This window comes from Gracilinanus agilis, chromosome 1 (genome assembly GCF_016433145.1).
Source record: "Gracilinanus agilis isolate LMUSP501 chromosome 1, AgileGrace, whole genome shotgun sequence".
In the NCBI taxonomy this organism is placed as follows: domain Eukaryota; kingdom Metazoa; phylum Chordata; class Mammalia; order Didelphimorphia; family Didelphidae; genus Gracilinanus; species Gracilinanus agilis.
This window is the reverse complement of record NC_058130.1, coordinates 149,323,955-149,349,012: the sequence shown is the minus strand read 5'-3', so window position 1 is coordinate 149,349,012 and position 25,058 is coordinate 149,323,955. Positions and strand designations below refer to the sequence as shown.

The 25,058-nt window shown below is 37.2% G+C and overlaps 1 protein-coding gene across 1 annotated transcript in view; it reads right to left on the bottom strand.

Annotated features, from left to right (window-relative positions):
- Positions 1-25,058, bottom strand: part of ABCA1 (ATP binding cassette subfamily A member 1) — a 128,477-nt gene that overhangs the window by 3,523 nt on the left and 99,896 nt on the right. The window contains exons 27-47 of the mRNA XM_044677907.1: positions 24,728-24,852; positions 23,257-23,355; positions 22,297-22,486; positions 20,994-21,088; positions 20,124-20,156; positions 18,708-18,813; positions 16,621-16,695; positions 15,673-15,842; positions 14,663-14,840; positions 11,416-11,531; positions 11,168-11,312; positions 10,363-10,486; positions 8,256-8,385; positions 6,991-7,111; positions 6,055-6,117; positions 4,371-4,477; positions 3,860-4,001; positions 2,755-2,889; positions 917-1,020; positions 595-687; positions 102-345 (exon numbers count right to left, since the gene is read on the bottom strand). Of these exons, the coding sequence (XP_044533842.1) occupies positions 102-345; positions 595-687; positions 917-1,020; positions 2,755-2,889; positions 3,860-4,001; positions 4,371-4,477; positions 6,055-6,117; positions 6,991-7,111; positions 8,256-8,385; positions 10,363-10,486; positions 11,168-11,312; positions 11,416-11,531; positions 14,663-14,840; positions 15,673-15,842; positions 16,621-16,695; positions 18,708-18,813; positions 20,124-20,156; positions 20,994-21,088; positions 22,297-22,486; positions 23,257-23,355; positions 24,728-24,852 (2,595 nt within the window). The remainder of the gene's footprint in view (positions 1-101; positions 346-594; positions 688-916; positions 1,021-2,754; positions 2,890-3,859; positions 4,002-4,370; positions 4,478-6,054; positions 6,118-6,990; positions 7,112-8,255; positions 8,386-10,362; positions 10,487-11,167; positions 11,313-11,415; positions 11,532-14,662; positions 14,841-15,672; positions 15,843-16,620; positions 16,696-18,707; positions 18,814-20,123; positions 20,157-20,993; positions 21,089-22,296; positions 22,487-23,256; positions 23,356-24,727; positions 24,853-25,058) is intronic.

Below are 25,058 nucleotides of genomic sequence, written 5' to 3'. Positions count from 1 at the left end.
CTTAAATGTGGAGAGTTTGAATCTTTCCCTGAGGACTTACAGAGGTAAAAACCCTTATCCATTTAAAAGCAAATTAAGTTTTTATCCCAGGGCAGACTTACTTGGTCAAGTGTTGTCTGAGAAACAGAATAATCTTCTATGTGGAATCTCTTTTTGTTCTGGGAAAGGATGCTGAATATCCTGGCTAGGGAAGACAGGGAAGATGGGAGCTGGTATTGCAGCATGTTGCGGTGCTTCTCTTTGAGGACGCTTCCTGGAAAGGCCAGGCCAAAGAATTCCTGAACAGGCTTCAGGTCAGGATTAGAGCCTGCTATCCGTACGACTATTGTATAACCATCTCCAAACCTGAAACCAAGAAAAGCAAATAGGAAGATTTCTATTTTAATCCAGAGACAATGTTATATTATGGGGAACATGGGAATTTATACTGGGAAAAAATATAATTCTTTTCAGTGCCTAGAAAAAGTTCTCTTAATTCAATTGCCCTCCCTACTTGCCTTGTATTTTTAGAATCTCCTTAATTCAGTTACTTTAGAAAAGGGCAAGACTACCTAATTCCCCAATTTGAGCCATCCAAGAAAACCAAGGTTTCACCTGTTCTTTAAGTGTTGGACACTGCCAAGACAACGGAACCTCCCATTGACCATGATTGCCATTCTGGTACAGAGAGCTTCACATTCTTCCATGCTGCGCAAAAAGCAAAACAATTCCTTAGTTCTGCAGAGAGTATGTGAAACCATCAAACTGACATCTGATATTCCCATTCCATTATGATAACAATAAAATGCAATGCAGTAAATACAATAGAATGCAAAATACAGAGTTTTATTTCATTTCAGATGGGTTTTTAAATACCACTCCACTTAGAGATGTGATGAATAGAAAGTTAAGTTCAAGACAAATTACCACTATTTACCTGTGAGAGGTAAGCACCACAGACCTTCCCTCTTTGATTACACTTAGGGCACAATTCCATAAGAACCGGCGGGCTTTGGGATCCATGCCAGTGGTTGGTTCATCCTGCAAAACAAAAGATAGGGATTTCCTGAACTGAATCTATGTTATTCTCAATTAATATTCCGAATCTGCTAGAGGAAGATATAGTCTTTGAATATTATTAGGGGATAAAGATACTCCCTTTAAATCAAAAATAATTGCTCTACAATTACATTTTTGCTCCTTTGAGCTATAAATACTATTCCCAGAATCTCTACTCTTAAAGATAAACCTTGGTGGTATTCTTGTGGAATGAAAAGGGAAGTTTTTTTCATCTTCTTCAATTGTTAAATTATAACACATGTCTTATTAGACTTTTTAAAAAATATAACATAATTCAAGCAACTCTAATATAGCCATCCCCGTCTGTCTCTGTAATGCTCCCTAAGCCTTAAGAGTGATTCTTTACCACATTAATTATGAAGTAGAAGACTTCCTAGAGATGGGCATTTTCAAGGATGTCATTGCAGAGGGTACTCATCAGGGATATGCTTGATAAGTTGAATTTTGAAGCCCCTTTTGGCTAATATTCTATAATTACAATTAAAAAAACTAAGACTTGGTCTTAATTTGTAAGTAGTTCTCTTTTTAAAAATTAGACAACATAAACAATAATTTCAAAATCAGCATGTGCCAAATATTTTATTTAAATATTCTGCCTCAGTTCCCTCATCTATAAAACAGTGCAAATGATACTTGCACTATCACATAGGATTATTATGGAAAGAAACAAAGGAAACAAGAATTTTTAATTTTTTTAAAGGGAGCCCAAGTTGTGGTTCAGTTGTTTCAGTCATGTCTGCTCTTCATCATCCTGTTTGAGGTTTTCTTGGCAAAGTTAGGAGAGTGGTTTGCCATTTCCTTCTCCAGTCCATTTTACAGATGAGGGAACTGAGGCAAAGAGGGTTAAGTGATTTGCCCAGCATCACCCAGCTAGTAAGTGTCTGAAGCTCTATTGAGCCCAAGATAGTACTATAAAAGTACAGAATCACAGAATGTTATACCGGAAGGCCCCTCAGAGTTCAGCATGGCAGCATATTGCTGAGCATAATTCAGTATCTTTATACCATCAGCTCTTCTGATAAATGACTTATGCACAGCCTTCTTCACCCAGAATCTTGGGGGAAGCCAGGGGCTGTTAGGCAAAGCATCATACATTGGAAAAGGGAGAGGATCTGATGTTAGAAGAGAATTGAAATCTGGGTTCTGCCCCTTCTTCATATTTAAACCTTCCTAGACCTTCCTAGACCTTAGCTTTCTGTCCATGAAAATGAAAAAATTGAATTTAAATGAGCTTTTCTTTCTTGTTAAACGTAACTTACTTTTCCCCCTCTTGTGCCTAACTGAAACCTTTGTTCCTCATCGGGTTATTAAACAGCACAGACAGGTTAATATGTTAAGCCTTTCAGATAAGCAGTTCACTTTTAAGGACCAAGTCCTCAATCCAATTTAGCACTCCTTTAGTATCTGAAAAGGGAAATCACTGGAAATTGTTTCTTTTTAAAAATCCACAAGAACAAAAACCAAACATTTCCTCTCTGGCAGCAGCACAGACTGATGATAATGAAGAAAACTGGTACACAAGTTCATTAGAGAAGCTGGCACTAAAAAGATCTATGAATAATGCTCATCATATATTATTTATTTTGAATACTGTTTTTAATATGAATTTAAAATATATCCAAATTAAAGCCAGAAATCAGGGTCTTTTTTTAACATGGGAAAAGCACCAAAGACCAGTGACTTTCTAACACTCACCAAAAACACCACTGGAGGGCCTCCAATCAAAGCAATAGCTGTTGAAAGTTTTCGCTTGTTGCCACCACTGTAATTCCCAGCATACTTTTCTCCATATTTCACAAGGCCCAGTTTTCGGATTGCCCAGTCACCAACCTGTAGCAATAAGAGATATCCAGTTGGTTTGGGGTTTTTTGCCCTCAGATTGGCAACGTATTACATAAAAGCACATGAACTGCACTGATTCTAATTCTGTAGTCATCTACTTTAGTGCAATGCAGCTCAAAGATCGACATTGTGCAATTTTCTTTTTTTCTGCAAAGTCTGAGGGCAGGATTTGTCTCCCTGTTTAAAAGTACATTATCAGAACACCCTGGACTAAAAATTAGCAAAGGAAAAGAATGACCCCAACCTGTTTTTCAGGGTCATAGGCAAACAGTTTTGTAATAACTAGCAAAAATAGTGTGTGACAACCACAAAGTTCAGTTTCTATCAAAAAGATTCAGAGAACGCTTGATGAGATAGAAGGTCTTGAATTGTAATACTGGAAATAAAAGCAGTGGGAAGCTGTGGAATGAAGTCAGCCTCAAAAAAATAATTATAACATGAATCACTCTAACATGTCCCTTGAAAATTTGAAAAGAGAAACAATTGGAATTTTTTTTAACTAAAAAGAATAAAACCAAGAATTTCCTCTCTGTGGCTGCACACATCTGAACACTGATGATAATGATAATGATGACTAGTACTTTTTCCTTGCAAAAAAAGATATCATCTTCACTATCCACTGTCCTGACCTGGCAAGAAAGAAGAAACTGATGACTTAAGTGTTCAATTGGAACATGGAACCATTAACAGGGGCTCAAAGAAGTGTGAAGAACAGCAACTGCAGCAGTGTGTTCCAGATGTTTATTTCACCATCTAGGCATCATAGCATCTCACAAGCCCAGAAACAGTGAGAAAAGGAACTGAAATTACACCTGGTTATTTATATTTTACCAGAAAGAAAGATGGGGCTGATTCTTTAATACACTTATCCTGGAAAGTGCATTGGGGGAATACATTTTAGAAAAAATACCCATTACTGACAGATGCACCATTGGCATCGATCTTAAGCTATCATTACCTTGCCAACTTCTTTCTCAGGGACACCTCTCAAGAGTGCAAAGAATTCCACGTGCTCTCTTCCTGTCAACAGTTCAGTGATAGCATCAAACTGGGGGCAATAGCCCATGTTCTGATGTACTTCATGGATGTCTGACAAGATACTGCAAAATACAAGGGAAGTAGTTGGGATTTTTGCATACAATGAATCAGTAATTACTTGGCCTATGTTCATGGCACCACCTAAGCTGCCCCTTCCAGCACTACATTCTGCTGAGTTTCAGCTTAGTCTTCTTCACTGACTATCATTCAAATAGTACCATCATCCATTCACAATTTTTTAAAAAGAAGATACAATAATTGTTTTGAGGTTTTTTTGGTAAAGGATTATTAAGCTTCTAAAACTTTTAATGGAAGAAGCATGAGGAAAGGAGACAATATCTGATAGTGTTACTGTAGAATAATCAGAAAAGTAATAGAAATTATATTTGAGGACTTTTGGAAAAAGCCAAAAAGAAAAAGCCTTTTCTCACCTGTTTTTATTGAGAAAAGCATCTCCTTTTGTCACAGTAGTATCTCCAGTTAGCATCTTAAAAGTTGATGATTTTCCAGCACCATTCACTCCCAAAAGCCCAAAACACTGAAAAAGAAAGCTAGGTGAGTTGAATCAGACCATATGCCCAAGTATAATCATACCATGAAATATCAAACGTAAACCAGATTTCAGATAACCACTGGAGGAAAAGCTTTCAAAGAGCAAGATCTTAAAATATTCAACATGTTCTTCAATTTTTAAAATGACCATATAAAAAGTGATGCTTTTAAGAAGTAGCAATCATATAGATATAGATATAGATATAGATATAGATATAGTTATAGATATAGATATAGACACACATATATGCAATCCATATAAATGTATACATGGATTGTGGACATATGTGTGTACATCCAGACATATACACAAAACCCCTCTCTGATGCCTGATTATAAGGTGATTTTTAGATTAAGAGACAAAGTACTAGTCTCATTGTTCATCAGAACTTTAAGAAAGGTTTTGAATATAATCCTAGGAATAAGCAAATTCTGCTACCCAAGAGTCAACCTAGCTAAGAAATTCCACTAGATGATGAATTCTTTGGCCACGACCAAACAAAAAAGCAAAGAAAAACAATGAATGTGCCTTATTTTCATTTCTACAATGGATCTGGATCAAAAAGAGCTAAAAATTTTTAAAAATTTAGACTGCTTGTATATATGTAAGATTAAAACCTATATTTAAGATTAAGATGGCATGCTAGATTCTCACAAGCTATATTAAGAGAGCACAAGTCTGAGCAAGTCTTACTAAAATGGAATCATTTTGAACATATGCCCAGTGACCAAACATGTTTCTCCTGTTAACAGACCAGGGAGTACAAGGAAGCTTATCACCAGAGAACTGGTCATTGAAAAATGATGACTTTTTTCAGTCACAAAAATTGATGAAAATCAATAACTACTAAGGACACAAAGGGGTCGCAATCAGCATTGGTGCAGGGAATACCCACAATGATGAAATAATGGCTCTTTTGAAGTATAAATGTATGTATTTTTCAAATATAGGCAGCATTTGAATGACTGATGCTGAGGTTAAAAATGAATGAGCATGGGGGCAGCTGGGTGGCTCAGTGGAGTGAGAGTCAGGCCTAGAGACAGGAGGTCCTAGGTTCAAACCCAGCCTCAGCCACTTCCCAGCTGTGTGACCCTGGGCAAGTCACTTGACCCCCATTGCCCACCCTTACCAATCTTCCACCTATGAGACAATACACCGAAGTACAAGGGTTTAAAAAAAATTTAAAAAAAAAATGAATGAGCATCAAAAAGAAAGTGAGGTCCAATTTTAACATTCAATCTGAGAAAAAAAAATTAAACAATATCAACAAGGAAGAGGAAATTCCAATTTATATTTATTTGAATTTCATTCATCATCTCTGTGGATGAGATGGATCAAAAATGTTTTGAAAGTGTGAAATTTTCTTAAATAACTCATATTACTAAAAATCATTATCTGGATATGAGTTTTCTTACTCTCTAAAATTTTAATGTCCTACAGAACCTCTAATTAAAGAAGTCCATGAACATTTTTCTTATTCCCTACTTCCACTCCTATTCTAATTGAGTTAGCACATTCTTCATTAACTGGTATAAAAACAAATGTGACAACTTTGACATTACCTCTCCAGGAGGGATGCCAACACAGATCCTGTCAACTGCAGGTTTCCTCTTGCTTCTATATACCTAAAATAAACCACATCCAGAAAAAAATGAGCATCAGTGATTCAAGGTCATCACAAGAAAACTAAGTTAAAAGAAAATGGATTTCAAAACCCAGCAGCAGTTCCAGGAACAAATATGAGGTGAGGCACTCTTATATTCATATCACCATGAAGACCTGGCATTGTGGTACCCTGAGCTTCTATCTTGTTTAGAGACTAAAAGTGAAAATTAGCCCTCTTTTTGCCATCAACATTTCTATTTTTAAATTCAGTGGGTATCACTTTTTTAAAACAAAAACCCAATAAAATAAGCATTTCCATACTCCATAGAAAAGAAGGAAAAGATTGTGCAGGAAACTGAATCTTTAACACATGGACATACTTCTTCCTTTTTAAGTAAATAAAAATTTTATCATGTAACTTTCAAAGCTGTCCCGTTTTCCATGATTCCGGCTGGTCCATACATGAAGGTTAGAACTCACAATTATGATAAGATATACAAACTCTCACCACCACCACCACCATTATCATGAAGGTTCTTTAATGTTGAGGCAAACATAAAAGACTTTTTTTCCTTAAATATAATCAGAGGCTCCATTTTTGTGATATAACTCAAAATTAGACTTTCTTTTTCTTCTTAATTCTTGTTTCCACCAAACAAAGAATTTGTGAGTTCCTTTTATGCCACTCTAAATCACTTTAGTGAAAATCTGAACAAATTAAACAAATGTATTATTGAGAACTGGCCTTACAAAAGGCTCCTTTGTCAAAATTCAATTTATATGTTTTAGGGGTGCGCTTCTTATGCAAAGTAAGGTGTCCCATACAACAAATGTTTACTTTAACACAAAAAAGAAATTTTTAGAAAGAAAATATAAAGTACTCATTTCCTTACCTTGGTTAGTTCTTTGATTTCTAGAATATCATTCTGTCCTCCACCATCCAAAATCCTCTGCCTCTCCCTCTTCACATCTTCATCCTCATCATTTAAAGGGGGAAGTTTTGCAATTATAGGTCTTAAAGGAAAAATAGAGGAGAACATATTATTTCAGTGGAAACCATTCCCTAAAGTGAATGCATTCATGGTCAGAAATGGAATAGGAAATTGTGGTTGAAAAAACTAAATGACTTGCCTATCTGTTCTCCCTCAGCTAGTAAATTTTAGAGGTCAGATGTTACCATAGGTCTTTCCTGACTCCAAATCCAAAGCTAATTCCCCATGAACATCTTGTGCCTCAGAAGCCTAAAGAGGTCTAGTTTCTTCTCACACATTTTGTTTAGAAACATTATGAGGTAGTGAAAAGAGCTTTCTCCTGGGAATTAGAAGACCCTAGATTCTTGACCTGGTTCTGCTACTAAATAGCATTATGATTTGGCCAAAAAATTTCCCAGGTGGTTGGAAGAGGTGATATCTAAGGTCTCTTCCAGTACTACCTTATGATTCTATAATTCTACTGCTAAGGGAAATGTCAAGAACCCAATTAAAGATCAAAGTCAGGGCTCATGATGTAAGAGAAAAAAAATGTGATAATCTGGGAGAAAAGAGCTTGATTTTACTAAAAAGATGAGCACAAGGAACTGTATTCAGCTGTGGACAATACATTTTAGAAAGAATATTGACAAATGGAAAGTAGATGAGGTTGGCCAAGACTGTGAGGGATGGGAAATAAGAATGAACTGGAAAAAAATGGGGATATTTAGGCTGAAGAATAGAAGACTTAGAGAGGATAGGATTACTATCTTCAAATATTTGAAAGACTATACTGTGTACAAGAAAAATAAGACTTGATCTCTCTAGTTCCAAAAGGCATAATTAGGCACAAAGAGTGGCAGTTATAGAGGCAAATTATGAAAATTTTCCTAATCAGTGATGCAAAAGTAGAATGGGCTGCCCCAAGAGATAGCGAGCTCCCCCTCACTGAAGGTCTATAAGCAAAGACTAAATATCCGCTTGTTAGGGAAATGACAGGATGGATTTCTTCAACATTGAAACTCTAAGTATCTATGAAATTTGAGGGTATTTTTAATGAGATACTATGTGTTAACCATCAATTTTGGTTTCCAAACTCCATTTTCTGAAGCATGTCTCTCTGTTCCCTCCTTTCTCTGTGAGTAACCACAAATATTTAGCACTCAATGAAATCTGAGAAATAAGCTCACCTGGGCTTGATGAAAAACCTGTACTGGATCAGTACTGTGATGAGGAAGAAGACCACTCCTTCCACGGCCATGGCAAAGAGGTTCCTTCCCACCAAGTCCCAGGAGAGTGGAGACACAAAACGGTTTTCACCTAGTAAGGACCAAACAGAGCAGGCACATAGTATATCAATCCCTGCTCTGATAGAGCAGCTAGACCAGAAGGAAAAGGAGACAGCCCATAGACTTGACAAGGTATTAACTAGGAGGGATGTTCATGACTATTATCATTCAGTGTGCTATGACTGCATATAAAAATGCACAGACCAATGGTCCTTTTAAAAATACAAATGCCAACACAAATAATACTTTACAGTTTGCCAAGCAACAGATATATATTCTGCTACGAACACTGCCACCAGAATTCAGACTCCTCTCCCTAAGACCTGGATTCTGGTAAGTGAACTTTCTTTTTTTCCCTTTTTTAACTTTTATTTTGAATATTTTCCCCTAGTTATATGTTTCATGTTCTTTCCCTCTCCCAAGCCCCCCAAATCTCCCTTAGCCAACGCACAATTCCAGTGGGTTTTACATGAATCATTGATTAAAACCTAATTCCATATTATTGATAATTGGGCTAGAGTTATCGTTTAGTGTCTTCATCCCCAATAATATCCCCATCAGCCCATGTGTTCAAGCAGTTTTTTTTTCCTCTGTGTTTCTCTGCCCACAGTTCTTCCTCTGAATGTGGCTAGTTTTCTTTCTCATAAGTCCCTCAGCCTTGCTCTGAATCCTTGCATTGCTGCTAGTAGAGAAGTCCCTTATGTTCGATTGTGGTAAGTGAATTTCCAAACCACGCCTCCAAGCATGTACACGTGACTAGCCACTGTCCCTCTCCCACAACTGGAGCTTCTCTATTTGTGCTATATCTTTCTATTAGAATGGAATCTTTTTGAGGGCAGGAAACTCTCTTGCATACTTATATTTATATTATTACACAAAGTACCTTGCATACATTAAGCACTTAAAAAATTACTTTTCATTCATTTTCATTGGATAACAACATTGTGAGGCAAGCAGGACATTTTTCATCATTATGCCATTTCACAGATTAGAAAGCTGAGGATTAGAATTGCTCATAGCCATAGACTTAGTAGGTAGCAGAGCCCAGGCTAGGGCTGGGGAAAGGAGAAGAAACAGACTAAATGGCTTTATTATAGCATATTATGACATCTAGAAGCAATTTATGAATAACAAAGAAAAGTGTCAGAATGCACTAACTGGAAAGACAGCACTCTTAAAAGATTCAGACTTTAAGAAATAATTAATGCTCTTCATTATTCTCTATTTGTTTTCTCAAAATCCTTTATAATGTATCTTTCTCTCTAAACTAAAAAGAAAGTATATCTGGCATTTGTGAAATTCCTGGCTCTCAGGAGTAAGCATGTTTATGCTGGGAAAGATCTTTGATCCCACTGAAATCACCTTTGGATACGGGTGGAGGGGGGAAATGGAGTAGGCAAACATCTCCCTATACTGTTCTTTGTAGAGCTTTAATGTTGGTAGTCAGTAAATAAATGTAGGGATATCAAAGAGTTGTTTGAAAGAGATACTGAGAATCAACAAAACCACAATGAATTATCTTTAAAGAGCACGAAACAGACAACAAATGTTTTTCTGCCTTAATGTTGTTTTTATTTGTCTGACTTTAGAAGATTAATGTTTTGACTTTCCTTTGTCCTTTTCTGGGGTGGCCTTGAGTTTTAAAGATAAGGATTTGCTTTTCTTATAGACTCAACAAATACACTCAACAGTATCAACAGACCTAGCCCAGACAAGATCCAGTATTTTTCTCATTAAAAGGTTTATGCTTTTACACCCAGTATGCCATCTCACTTCTGAGTGCTGCTAGGACACAGGGTCACAGATGGATGGGCAAGTGTAAATGGTGTGAACAACAACAAAAACCCAACAGGATAAGACCTATTGATGAAAGAAAGAAACCAAAGTAGAGGAGATAATATAGCTGGGTCTCTTGTTTAAAGATGAGGGCAGGAAAGTGGTAATGCTCCAAAGCCATTAATGTTAATAATATACAATAGTGAAGGGTATATCAAGAGTATTCACTTACCAAACCTTTCTAGTGCGTCAGCCATTGCCTGGTTTTTCACCATGTCAATTAGCCCCCGACCCAGACAGAAGTGAGGAAATATCAGGAACACAGATTTCAAAATATCATTAATGTTGTTGAATTTCTGTCAAAACAAAAACATAAAGAAAATCTGTCAAAAGCATTTGGCAAGGGGGCAGCTGGGTAGCTCAGTGGAGTGAGAGTCAGGCCTAGAGACAGGAGGTCCTAGGTTCAAACCCGGCCTCAGCCACTTCCCAGCTGTGTGACCCTGAGCAAGTCACTTGACCCCCATTGCCCACCCTTACCAATCTTCCACCAATGAGACAATACAAGGGTTAAAAAAAAAAAAAGCATTTGGCAATTATGAAACTGGAATAAAGTAGCAGATCTGTTATCTGTGAGGAATGGAAGGAGCTGAGGATGTTTAACATAAAGATAAGACTTAAAGAAGATGTGATAACTGTCTCCAAGCATTTGAAGACTCAAGAATTTGAAGCTAGCTATCATAAAGAAGGGAAATTTAATTTGTTTAACTTGGCTCCAGAGGGCAGAACCAGAAGTAATTCACAGAGACAAATTTCAGTCCATTTTACAGATAAAGATTTTGAAGATCATAGAAGTTAAGTGATTTGATCATGGTAATTAACTAGCTAGTGTGAGAGATAAGATGTGAACTAAAGTCTTAAAGGCATCTTGTTCTACAATGCCATGCTGTCTCTACAATAATCCCAAAGATACAAGAGACCACCCATCAAGTATTTGGAACCAAAAGTTGGCAACTCCTTAAAGGAATCACAATACTTACGTTGTTAGTGAAGAGTTCTAAGACAAAAGTGGCCACACTTCCATTAATCCCAATGAAGAGGTTCACACTAGTGAGGACCACATATGCTGTGCTGGGAATCTTGAACACAAAGGAGGCTGGGTACATGAGAGGGGTTATTGACCACCTGGTAAGGCATAAGACATGACGAGATTAAGCTTCATTTCTTGTTTCAGTTATTCTATCACTTCCTTTCTAGTCATCTCAAACTCTAGACCCAAAATGCCTACCCATAAAGTAAGAGAAGAAGAGCCAGGACAGGCAGATTGGTGGAGGACACATAGGACTTTTGCTGGAAGCAGATGAAGATGATGATCACCAAGGTGGCGGGTACCACATAGTTGCACTGAAAGAAACATAAAAAAAAAGTTCATCTTAGATCTACAAGTATATCCAAACTCCACCCAACATAACAACAAATGACAGATAAATATATCCTAGAATAACTGTAGATGAATAGCATACAAACATTGGACAGTAAATTTCTTTAAAGCATTCTACCCTTGGTTGATCACAAACTCCATGTTGTTTCTGTATTTACAACATTTATTCTTAGACATACTAAGCATACTTAATGATGGATGAGTTTTACATTTCAAGAACTTCCCTTTAATTGGCAAAAATTAAATTATTATTATTACTAGAAATAATATTACTAGAAATAATAAAAGTTTAGAAATTAAACATGGTTTAATAATTATATTATTTATATAATAATAGTTGATGATTATAAGTTAATAATAATAATAATAATTTTCAGTTTCAATGAATTCCCTTGAGGAGAGGTATAAATTCTTGAAGCCTGACTACTAAGATATGGAAGCATCTATACACATTGGAGGGAGGATCCTTATTCATACCCAATGAATTCAAAGACGTTCTGAAGTTATGATATAAGGCCACCTTACACTTAACCTAATTACAAAAATACCAATACATTTACATTTATACAGTATCTTATCCTCGACAATTTCACAATCATTATTTTGTTTTATGGCATCAATAACACCATGAAGTAGGTAGGAGAGGTATTATTATTTTTATTTTCTAGATGAAGAAACTGAGGCTTTGCTAGTGGACCAAAATTACCCAAGGTCATACGGTTTCCCAGATAGTCAAGCAAGACTCTAATCTAGACCTTCTATGTTTTTTAACCACAGAATTTGTGTTTTTAATGATACTGTGTTCCCTGTAAAATGAGCAACAGAAATACATTATTGTGAAAAGTCAGCTTCAAAATCTATCAAGATTTCAGATGTTAAACCTGAAAATGATTAAAAAAGAAAAAAAATCCAATGATGGTAGAAGCTATTTAATTAGGTTGAAGAAAAGTGATAGATGCTTGAATAAATAGATATTGATTTTTTATTAGTTCTGGTATGTTTTAAGTATGAGAAGTCTTTGGACTTATTATATTTGACATATTGAGAAGGAAATTGAATGATATCATAGAAGACACTTTACAAAGCTGTAGATGATACAAGGTTGGGGGAATATTAATACAAGGGAAATTCAAAAATTCCAAACAAAATCTCAACAGTTAGGAGTAATGGAATTTACTAAGAGAAGTATAATAGAGATGAAAAGTTCTGCATCTAAGTTCAGAAAATCAATTCTAAAAGTATAAAGATAGGAGAAATAAAAAACCTAGTCCTTCCTCCTAAGAATGGCAGAATAAATTAACTTCCGCTCCCACAAAACAACTTAGGTCTTAAGTTCCCTCCTTCACATTGAATATCGCTCATTCCTTAAAGCAATACACTTGAAAAAGATGAAGTTTTAATTGCAGCCCCATGTCAACCAACTATGTAACCCACCTAATGCAATTTGGCCACATTAACAGAAGTGTAACATGGAGATTTTTTTACATTTATAGGTATGTTTTGTTTTTACAATACAAATATATCTTTGTTATCCCCACATCCAAGAAGTCTCTTGCAACAAAGTAAAACAATCAAACAAAACTGTAATACCTCACCTAAAGGTGCCATCTGTGGTACCCACCAACTTATTTCAAAGTATTTTTAATGAACAGAAATCATTTTTCTCTCCCCTTCCTCCTCCCTGCCATCCCATTGATAAAGGGGAAAAAAACCTCCTTGTATCAAATATATATAGTTAAGCAAAATAAATCCTCTTGTTGGTTGCATACAAAATAAGGCTCATTCTGTACCCTAAATCTATCACCCCTCTATCAGGAATGTTTCATTGGTCCTCTGTAATCATTGACACAGAAAACTGTACTTCCACTATCCTATGAAATGGCCGGATCACATCTGGTATAGTAGGACCACACTTTAAGAGAGGCAGTGACAAAGTGGAGCCTGGCCAAAAGCGGGAATGTTCTGAGTCAGGAAAAACAGCAGACTAAAGATATTCAGGGTGAAGGAGAGAAGACTTAAGTCTTAGGTTGTCATATAGAAAAGGAAGCTAATTCATTCTGCCATTCCCAGGAAGGTGGTCTAGGTTTTATATTTCTGTGAGGAAAAACCTTCTAGCACCTTGAGTTGTCCTACAATGGCACATGCTACTTTGCAGATACAGGTATTTACAAAATTGCAGAATTTTGTTTTGAAAGTTTCTTTAGAGGTCATCTAGTCTAACCCATAATTGTATAGAAATCTTCTCTATAACATCCCTGACAAGTCTTTATCCAGCTTCTGCTTAAAAGTCTTCCAGTGACAGAAAATTTATTACCTCCTAAGGCAACCTACTGTACATTTGGACAGCTTTTACTGTTAGGAAGGGTTTTTTTTTCTTTTTATTAAGCCAAAAATGTCCTTCTCTGCAACTTTCTAGTTATGTCCCCTGGGACCATGAAGAACAAATCTAATCCATCTTCCACATGGAAGCTTTTCAAATATTTTAAAGGCACTTTAAAATTTCCTTTAAGTCTTCTCTTCTCCCAACTATATTTTATATAAGGTAGATGAACGGAAAACTAGAGATTCTATAGGAGAGATTTGTACAGATGAAGGGATGATAAAGCAAAATGATAACTAGATCCCTTGAAAATCTAAATTTCTAATAAAATATTTTAGGTAGAAAATAAGACTGTGTTTATTTATACTAAAGTATCTCACACCTAGTGTGCTGTCTGCCTAAAGGCAACAGTTAATAGTATCATGGAAACTGAAAAAGAACTTAGAGATCAAGTCCAACTGCCTTGTTTTCTAAGAAGGATATTGAAGAACAGGAAAGATGTGATGGTGGAGTGGGGGTAGAGTGAAGTGACTTGCCCAAGGTCCGATGATTCGAATTTAATAAGTTCAGGTTTTTTATTCCAAAACTAAGACTTAGTATTATACCATATATTTAATATTAATTTATCATTATGAAACAGAATAAGACTGTGTAGCTTCTTCATTTTCCTTCTGGGCATCTCTTTTTAATCTTATTTGAACATTTTCTCACAATACCAATTGTTGCCAATAAAGGGAAGACCCCCAAAATAGCTATCTTAGAACATGCTCTTACCATATCCCAGACGAAATTGGAAAGCCAGTAGATGACTGGCTTTACACCACTGATGAATTGTAGATGTTTGGCTTTGCTGACTCTCTCCTGGATTAAGAACACCACAAAGCTGGCTGGGACAAAGGACATGGCAAAGATCACACAGATGGAGACAAGGACATCTACTGAAGTAGTCATCCTGAAAAATACAAATTTCAAAGGATCCATTAGACCAGGTAGAGATTTGATTGCATGTTAGAAATAATAAAGGTAACACATGTAGCCCATAACAATACTTTGGAAATGATTCTCAAAATCATTAGGCTTTTTGAATATCAATGAAATTAAAATTTGAAAAGTTATTAAAGTTTCTACTATGTGCCACAGCACTATGCTAAATTTTGGGGGTATAAACATTTTAAATGGATTTAATCCATGTCCTTAAGGATTTTACTCCACAGGAGAAATCAAGCCTTCCTTTATACAACAGCTTGTATTCTAGCCAAATCATCTCTTGCTCACACAATCCTGTGCTTCTTACTTCCCCCTCTGCTTTTGTCCCCACTCTTTACTGTACCTGGAAGGCTCTTCCCACACTTCCTCAAAATCCTCACACATTACTGCCTGTTGCAATTCTATCCATCCTTCAAGACCTAGCTCCAAAACCCTTCCCTGCACGAGACCTTTCCCAATCCCATCATTCAATTTGGAAATGATCTTTTCTTCTCAGACCTGGCAGAGCACTGTCTCTACTCTGTCTGTCTGTTGGTCTATCTCTCCCATCATATTCTTTTTTGTACTAGAGTCATTTTCCACATGTCAAATATTCTTGCATGGCTGTAAACTCCACAATGGCCAGGACTATGAATTAATTATTTATCTTTCTCTCTTCACCAGAGGTTATAAGAGTGCCCTCATTTAGTAGGAATTGGATAAACGTGGGACAAATTAAATGGATGGATGATCCCCCACCCAATACTCTCTTCTTTACCCGTCCCAGGTAAGCCCAAAGCACTGCGAATAAAGCTTACAGAGCCACTTCGGAGAGCTGCTGCTTGGTCAGGTTCAGAGGGTGGTTAAAAGCAGTAATGCCATAGTTGCTGGGGTTCTCTCCCTCAGGCAGGTTGGCTCTGAGGATAGCATTATTGATGACATTCAAGAAGGAGCCAATGGCATGCCAGCCCTTGTTATTGAACCACACCTGAAAGACAGAAATGCAGACTTTCAACCAACTCCCAGAGTTGGATATTTATACCCAAATTCACATATGTCCCATGAAAGAAGGCCATCTACATACAAGTCACAAAAATCTACTGCAGTGGGTGTCTACATGGTTTAGTGGCTTGAGAGCCAATGGACTGAGAAATGTGAGGTCCTGGGTTCAAATCTGGTCTCAGACATTTTTCATCTGTGTGTCCCTGGGCAAGTCACTTAACCCTCATTGCCTAGCCCTTACCACTCTTCTGCCTTAGAACCAATACACAGTATTGATTCTAAGAGGGAAGAGGCAAGGATTTAAAAATATACATATATATATGTATATATACACACTCACACATAGTAAACACATGATACACAAAGGAAAGGGGGAAAGGGAAGCATTTAGTAGAAGCCTACTATATTCCATGCTAAGTTCCTTTACAAATATTATCTCATTTGATCCCAGCAACAACTCTGGGAATTAAGTGCTATTATTATCTCTATATTACAGTTAAGGAAATTGAGGCAAGAGAAGTTAAATAACTTATTCAGGGCCATATAGCTAGTATTAGAAGCTGGATTTGAACTCAGGTCTTCCCAACTCCAGGCTCAGCATTTTATCTACCATGACACCTCACTGCCTACAAGGTGGAGTCACAAATTTGCCTTTTCCTCTCATGAACAGTCTTATTTAATCTTACTGTCTGAAGAAGGGTAGTATTTTGCCTAGAGTTCTTTCATGATAATACTAGTTATTATAATCCCGTCAGAGATTTTACCTTGACGTTATTTTTGGTGTCCAGTCCTGTCATAAAGCTTCCTAAGCTGTTGAGAAATCGATCTGCAGAACTGTCCTGTGAGTGGCAAAGAATAAACAAAAACAAAAAACAAAAACAAATATTACTGGGCATTGTATTTTACTCTGAGTAAGTGGGCACCCATCTGGGTATTACTTTATATTATTTTCTTTTTTGTCTAGATTTGATTTTACCCATCTAAAGAACTTCTGATATGAAACCCCACTTCTGTTGACAGAGACAGTTCTACTCAGGTATCTATAATTTAGAGCAGTGATGGGCAAACTTTTTAAAGAGGGGGCCAAAGGAAAGGAAATGCTCATCTGTCAGTCTGTTTCTAAGGCAACTCTTTCAAAGTTTCATTGTATTGTATCCTACTCATTATATTCGTCAGATTAGGAATAATGTCACACAGCAGGATAGAACATTTCAGGGGGCAGCATCTGGCCTGCAGGCCATAGTTTGCCCATCACTGACTTAAGAGTGTTTAGGGAGTTGTCTGGGGTACCCGGAAGTTAAATGGTCACATACTAGGGTGGGTCGTAGGTGGGACTTGATCCCATGACTTCCAAGGCTAGCCAGCCCTCTTTCCAGGAGAGGACACTGCCCTGAGACCGCAGACCACTTTTCTTCATTTACTCTCTATCTGACCTCCAACCACCCCCCAGGCCCGCCAACCTCTCCCTAAAGGCTTTAAAGCAGTGATTCCCAAAGTGGGTGCCACCACCCCCTGGTGGGTGCTGCAGTGATCCAGGGTGGGGCAGTGATGGCCAAAGGTGCATTTATCTTTTCTATTAATTGCTATTAAAATTTTTTTAAAAATTAATTTCCAGGGGTGCTAAGTAATATTTTTTTCTGGAAAGGGAGCAGTATTTGGGAACCACTGCTTTAAAGATTCACCTAGCTTGACTGGATTAAACTGAAAACTATAGAAAATACATAAACCTTGTGAAAGGGGAAGACACATGCAGTGACAGCCTTGTACATTTTTACACACTGCTGGTTAGTAGACAGCTACCCTGGCTCTGAGTTCCCCCATCCCTAGAAGGCACCAATGGCACAAGCCAACACTGTGGTCTAGAAGTCACTAGTTTGGAAATTGGGCAGCCCTTTAGTTGACCTTCAGTAATTATACTCTTAGTGTGTGTGTGTGTGTGTGTGTGTGTGTGTGTAACACCATGCAGGTGTACATACTTTGTATACATGCAATATGTACACCAAATCAAGGACAAAAGACAACCTAAAAAGAAAATGATCCTATTTTCTTTATATTTAGCTATTGTTTTAAAAAAAATCTCTAAAGCTCAGTTTGAAAAACAGTTTGGTTTTTTCTACTGGGCAGATTCACATAAACAGATTAGCTGAGAAATGAGTCACCAAATATCTTTGATAGAGGTTCAAAGACTTTTAACTTAAATCAAGTGATTCTCCATTAGCCTCTCTCTAGGGGACCGGCGAGGGGGCTACTGGCCCACCTAGGTGCCGAGAGATGAAGGCAGGATTCAGGGGAGAGCGAGGGGAGGCTCAGCACTCTATTTGCCTTGCTAAGGATAATGCCCCCAGCCAGGGTCCTGGCCCTCCGGCTGGCTATGGCTTTCTCTGGGCTAATAAGAGTTCCCCAATCTTTTCCTGCTCTCCCTCCCCTCTCTCACCTTTGGTACTAGTTCTCGAATGCCCACATTACTCTGATTTGTTCTGATGCCATTTTATCATCAATGCCTCTCTAGCCTTGGACACAGAGTCTGTAGAACGTGTTCTGACCCCATGATTTCCTCCCTAGGAACAAAAGGTGAGGGATGGAGCACGAGAAAGGAAGAGGCCCGTGAGATAGCCCGAGGCCAGCTGGCACCCATCCACGGATCTTCCCAGAAGAGAACGTGGTTCAGCAATGGGCAGAGACGGATTTTTACTCTTCTCAGGGACCACACCTGGCATGCTTCCTCACAGGGAATGACAATGTTGCCCACTTCTCCGCTTCGTCTACAAGGTGAGCTGTCGATGTATGTACGGCATACAAAGCGACACATTTTCCAGGCATGATTTGGAATATGCCACACTACAATCATTACCTTTGTCAGCTCGAACAGTTTCTTCACTTGGTCAATAGCAGCATTAACTTCGTTACTCGGAGGCAATCCATGAATGCTACTGGTACCCAACGAAAAGCCGCCATACCTAAAATAAAAAAGAAGACAGTTGTTTAACAGTGGATTAAAAATGGTTGCAAAATGCCCCTCCATCCTAGCCTAACGGCCTTCATAATCTGTGTTTACATGTGCTTTAATTTCAGACTGCTTCCTTCTCAAAGTAAATTCAAAATTAGAATTGTGGTGTCATTGCAAACAGAACAAGGTTCACTTTAAACTATTTCTGCTCTCAGTTAACTTTATGGAACTTTTGTGGGTGAGACTAGAAATTATAGAAATTCAAAAGGTATCCAGATAAATATGTAACACCAGAATCAGAATCTTAAGGCAATGAGGAAAAAAATGGTAAAACACGTTCCCCAATTTGTCCGTGATTTGGGTCTGGCTATGGCTGTGGTGAAGGACTTGAGCAAGGCTGGAGTTGGTGAGTAAGGATGCACTTTGTTCCACGTTAGCCCTGGGTTAGGGACAGTCCTTTGGTTCTCGCATAGTAACACAGACCCAGAGACACTCTAAGAGTTTGTGTCAGCTCTGTTCAGCAGTCAAGGAATAAACTTGCCAGTGCTCAGGAAAGAAATAGAAAGGAGGCTAGTGAGAAGGATCCTGGCACCGTGTCTCCTATGAGCAGTGTTAATTCTTCTTTCTACTTTACTTCTGAAACACTGCAAAGCACTGCCAAATTGCTCATTTCCTCTCTCTATTTTTTCCTGTCCTTTTCCCCTCTTCTACTTTCTCTTCAAAGCTCAAAGTGGTGAAGGGTTATTAAAGTTTTTTCCCCAACCCTAATAACATCCTGGACCCGAAACTCAACAGTGACTTTGAACTCTTCTTTTAGCTCCCTGGAACCTTGTTCAGCCACTGGTGGTTCTGACTCTCTACCCTCAAAACCCTCAGGATTGTGACAACTGGCCTCTTGAGGTAAAATAGAATTCAAGGGAAATATATTCACCTCACACCACCATTTTTCCTGCCAAACTTAAGTCAAAAGTAAGTAAGGTGTCAGGGATATATAGGTGACTCAATGGATAGAGTGCTGGACCTAGAAATGGGAGGACCTGAGTTCAAATCTGGCTCAGACACGTCCTAGGTATGTAACTCTGAGTAAGCCCCCAACTGTGAAGCTCCTTTCATTCTTCTGCCTTGAAACTAATACTTGTAGCAATTCCAAAACTAAAGTTAGAATGTTTTTTAAGTAAGTAGAGTCACTTTCTGCTTTCCTCCAAGTAATTATCAATCAAGTGTAAAATTCCAAATGAATTATTGTACAAACCAAAAGACATTTTATCATTCCCATCATGAGGAAATCAATGATAGTAAAAAAAAAAAAGTCAGACTTACCTAAACTCATTTACCCACATCTTGTTCTTTAAGCTGCAAAACACAAAGACAAAGAAACAAGAATCATTTCAAAGACAAACCAAAACAGTTTCTGCTAGTGGCAAATGAATAAATGAACAACAGAATACTAAGGGAAGAGGAGAAAAGGGAAGGGAAGGGAAAAGAATACTTAGGAGATAAGAGCAGCAAGAGAGTGTGATAGAAGTCAATAATCAGAATGTCATCCTTCTTTAGCTTTGCAAACTGTGTTTTTTCTAGTATGATTAATGTATTGAATTAATCCATGATGCCTAGACAATTTTTTACAAAGACCATACTTATAAAAATCCTAATTCTATGATTTAAAGAGATTGCTTTTTTCCCTACAAAGGAATGTTGAATTTGCAAACAATTACTTGAGAATTGCGTGTGGATATTTAGAATTTAGAGCAATTGCTTTCCAAGTCTTTTATTTGGGCTTTCATCTCTTATTTATAGTTACTTGAAAAATCCCACTGAGAAGCACCCTGTAGAAATGTAATGTGGGATTCAAAAGCCAGTATTAAATTCTGGCTCTCTTACTTACTACCTGCATGGCTTTGGGCCAAGTCATGATACTTGTACTATACAGCACATAGGATTGCTGTGAAGGCCAAATGGATCAATGCATATAAATTAACATAGAAATATGAGCACAATTAATTGAAAACACATACTACAAGTCATCTAATTGGCTTTGGGATCCTATTTTAACAAATTAGCAAGTGTACTATTATCCTGAGAATGTAGTTTTTCCTCCCTGCCCACCTCCCACCTCTCTGTTCTATCAGAAAAAGTTTCCCTTAAATTAAATTTCTAATAAATAAGAAACAGAAATTATAAAACAAGCACCTTTTTGCTATGATCTGGACATAGGTCTTCACCAGATAGTCAGATATGTTTCTTCCAGTCAAGTTCTGAAGGATATCAGATGTGTTTTGTTTTCTCTGTCAAATCAAAAACAATTGTTTTTACTGTTGCATATTAACAAGTAATTCAAACTCAACACTACAGCATGAAAATGGATACATTACTTAAAAAGAATAACTGAGATTTGGGGACTTTTTTGTAATTATACAGCATAGGCCAGAGGAAATTGCTGTTGCTGTAGCTCATTTAGGTCAATAATCATCCCTATCAATAGTCAATAAGTATTTATTAAGTGCCTACTACATGCCAGGTACTGGGGTAAGCACAGAGAATTCAAAGAAACACAACAGAAGACAAGTCTCTATTCTCAAAGGGACTAGTGGGGGAAACAGCATATGAATAACTACATACAAACAAGATAAACCAGGATATTCAACAGGGGGAGGCACTATCAAATGGAGTCTATTGCTCCATTTTGTCTACTCTATGTGGATTTTAACTACCCCCAACCTTCTAAGCTCAGCAGTTTTTATTACAACTAGCTAAAAGAAAATGTTCCCCAGTAATTATTTTATACAACTACACGAGAGATGACAGCTGAGAAATATTCAAGAGAATTTTGTTCATGCTTCTTTTCACAGAGCTTATGGGCTGATTCCCAATTAATTCAAATACTGGCTTTTAACACACACAGCAATAACAACCATGTTTTTCTTCTCTAGTCCCATGAAATATTTTTAGGTGTTCTCCTTGAGTTTAGAACACTGATGATGGGCAAAGTAGAGGCAAGGATCAAATATATTGGATCCTCATTACGGACACCTCACTTGCCAAGTTTGAATGCCAGAGAAACTGCTTCACACATGCACATTTTGAAGACTCAAAAGTGTTTACTCCATCAAGAGAGTGCAATACAATCTACTTCATCTGCCTTCTTAAGAGACATTAAATAGTTTGCTTTGGTTTGGAAGCAGGAACATTATGCTCCAAAGAGAAAGCTCTTAAACATTAAATGGCAATTTTTTATAAACTGTAGAATGACAAGAGGACACTGAGATGTGAGTGCTGCATTGTACTGTACAAGAGAAAAACAATACTACTTTTTAAAGTCCTCCATATTTTCACCTGTTGAATAAGAGCATTAAAATAATTCAGACTAAAATCACCAAAATAACTGGAAAAATTTCATTGATTGAATAGGATTCTTTCCTGCTTAATACTCACTAAAAAAACCTATTCTGCCATATCCATTATTTTAGTGTAGGCTGAAAATGAATAAACTTACTTGGGGAGGAGGCAATCCACCTGCACCTGCAGGACACACGGGAAGCATTTTCTTTATCTTGTCATTACTGCACTCACAGGCAGGTGAAGGGTTCTCCATTGTCCAGTTCCCTTTCAGAAAGATGTCCATCACAGACTCAGGGACAGAAGCAGTGGTCCATTTATCCTCACCTCCTTCACAAGAAATATGTCTGAAGAAAGTAGAAAATTGAATCTAAAGTTATTTGGAAAGGACCTGATTTCCCAAGGGTCTTTAACAGCTGATTCTTCATCCTATCCTTGACTAACTTGCATCTTTAAAATAGAAATAATATGTTTTGCATGATAAAACATGCATAACCCAGATCAAATTGCTTACCATCTCCAAGAGAGAGGAAAGAAGGGAGGGAAGGAGACAATTTGGATCTTATAATTTTGGAAAAGGATGTTTGAAAATTGTTTTTACATGTAATTAAGAAAATAAAGTATCTTTGAATTTTAAAAAAAAGAACAAAATAAGAACATAAGGAAGATTGATAAACACCCTAGATATGGAGACAGCAAACAAACGAGGAAGTAATGAGAGAACAAAGATGCCTTCAAGGAATTCAAAGTCACCAGGCCTGGGCAAATTATATCTCAGAGTACTGGAAAAAATAGAAGGTATGACTGCTGAGCCATTGCTGGGCATTTCTGAAAAAAAATATGGAGGTGACAGCTAGATGGCTCAGTGGATAGAGAGCCAGACCCGAGATGAGAAGCCCTGGGTTGAAATCTAGCCTCAGACACTTAAAATTCTTAGAAAAAAAATTCTATATACTTATAAGTAAACAAGTTATTATTTTAGCTTCAAAATTTTTAAGTATTAAGAGCACAAGATGGATATGGTATGATCGCCATCTGGTGGGCAAGCTATTTTCATGAAAACTGTAGATCAGAAGAATTTAATTCTAAAGAGTAATATTGCTAAAATGGTACTTACGGGTTTGACTGTCCTTCCATACAACGGGTGCCAAAACCAGGGCTCTTGGTCAGAGCATCCAAGAGTTTTTGAGTGCCTGCATCTTCAGGAGCATCATTGCTGCAAATATACCAGAAATAAACTAATAAGGAATTGCTAAAAGAATCCATATTTCTTAAAACTCCAAATCAGCTTAGCACATGGGAAAATATGAATGAATATTAGCAAAAGAGGATAAGACAATTTTCTAAGTAAAAACTGAATTCAGGTATTTTTCTAAGAATGATTAAATGTCAAAATAGAAAGAAAAAAGCTAATTTACTCAAGTGGTGTATTTTTGAAACTTGTATCCTACAAAGAAAATCAGCACCAGATTTCTGTCAGGTTTTGAAATTAATGGAATTTTTAAAAGGGCTACTTAGGAGTTGGTGTTTTTGTACTAGCTAGCTGAAGTGAGTCCATCAAAGTGTATATTGGAGTTATTTTCCTATGCATGGACATAGGAAACGGGTTTGATTGACTCAGTGTCTTTGTGGGGATTTTATAATAAACATAGCATACCAGGGACACATAAAAATGGCCACTAGTCACATCAGAACAAAGGACATGGTACTCTTCTGGAGTCCTTCGGCAATTACTACCAACAAAACTACTTTTTGCCTTCAGGTAGAGATGTGGGAAGTGACAAAAGAAAGCATGTGAACTGAAACCAAACTACAGCTAAGAAATATAAGGCTAATATAATGGGGGGAAAATTTAGATAGCTTTGTAGGGTTTTCACACTTAACCTAGGTCTTCTACACTTGTTCCATCACCGTACAAGTAAAATTCTTTTCTTATTGGAAAGTTGATCTTTTCTTTTTCTTTTAAGTGTTAGCCAACATGTTAGTAGACATTTTGCCTAGAGACCAAATACCAGCTAATGTCCACAATGAGGAAGAATGATAAGGAAAGTCATGAGTGAAGCTCTTGTATTTCTATTGTAACAGAAAATCATTTGTTATTTTAAGAAAGATCTTATGCCTTGTTTGCTGCTATCAGAAATCCTTCAACCTCATACAATTCCATTTCATCTATGAGATGCATTTATCTATTCTGACTCATAATATATTGCCACTTCCCAAATAAACTCTAAGTACTTATGGGAAGGAATCATGCTGTTTTTCAGTTTGGGATGCCCATAGCTTTTCAAAATATTTGCTAATTCATCAGCTTTTAAAAAAAACAACACTCATTTAGCTGTGGAATTTAAGGAAGGAATATCCTACATAAAACAAATACTAATCCTGACAGAAGTATGCTTGGAAATAATCTGGCTGTTCTCTGCTCCAGACAAGCAGTGATACTGGTCCATTTTTAGCCAGATGAGATGAAACAAGATAAATTAGGCTAGGATATATTTTATTTTGTAACCCTATTCACCACCCCGGACACTTAGTATATCTTTTCTATTTTCTTTGGTTTTCCATTCTCTGGAGCAAGGGGCACATACCTGACAAATGTGTATTGCTCACTGTACATCCATGGTTGTAGTTCCAGACTAGGGTACTTGCCAAAAGGAGGAACAATCAGACTGAAGACAAGGGCAATGCAGACAAATACTGCCGGCAGAACAATCTGAAACCAATGGGTAGGCAGAAGGAAAAAAGCTGATATTAATAGGAAAACTACAATAAAATCCTCCCTAGGATCTCATCCATGCTCACATCAATATGCTCATGTCAAATCCTATTCTGAGCACCCTGTTGAACAGTGATAGCCATTGCCAAGCATCGTGATGAGGGTACAAAAAGTCTGAGTTCTTTCCAGAAGGTCATTAGCAA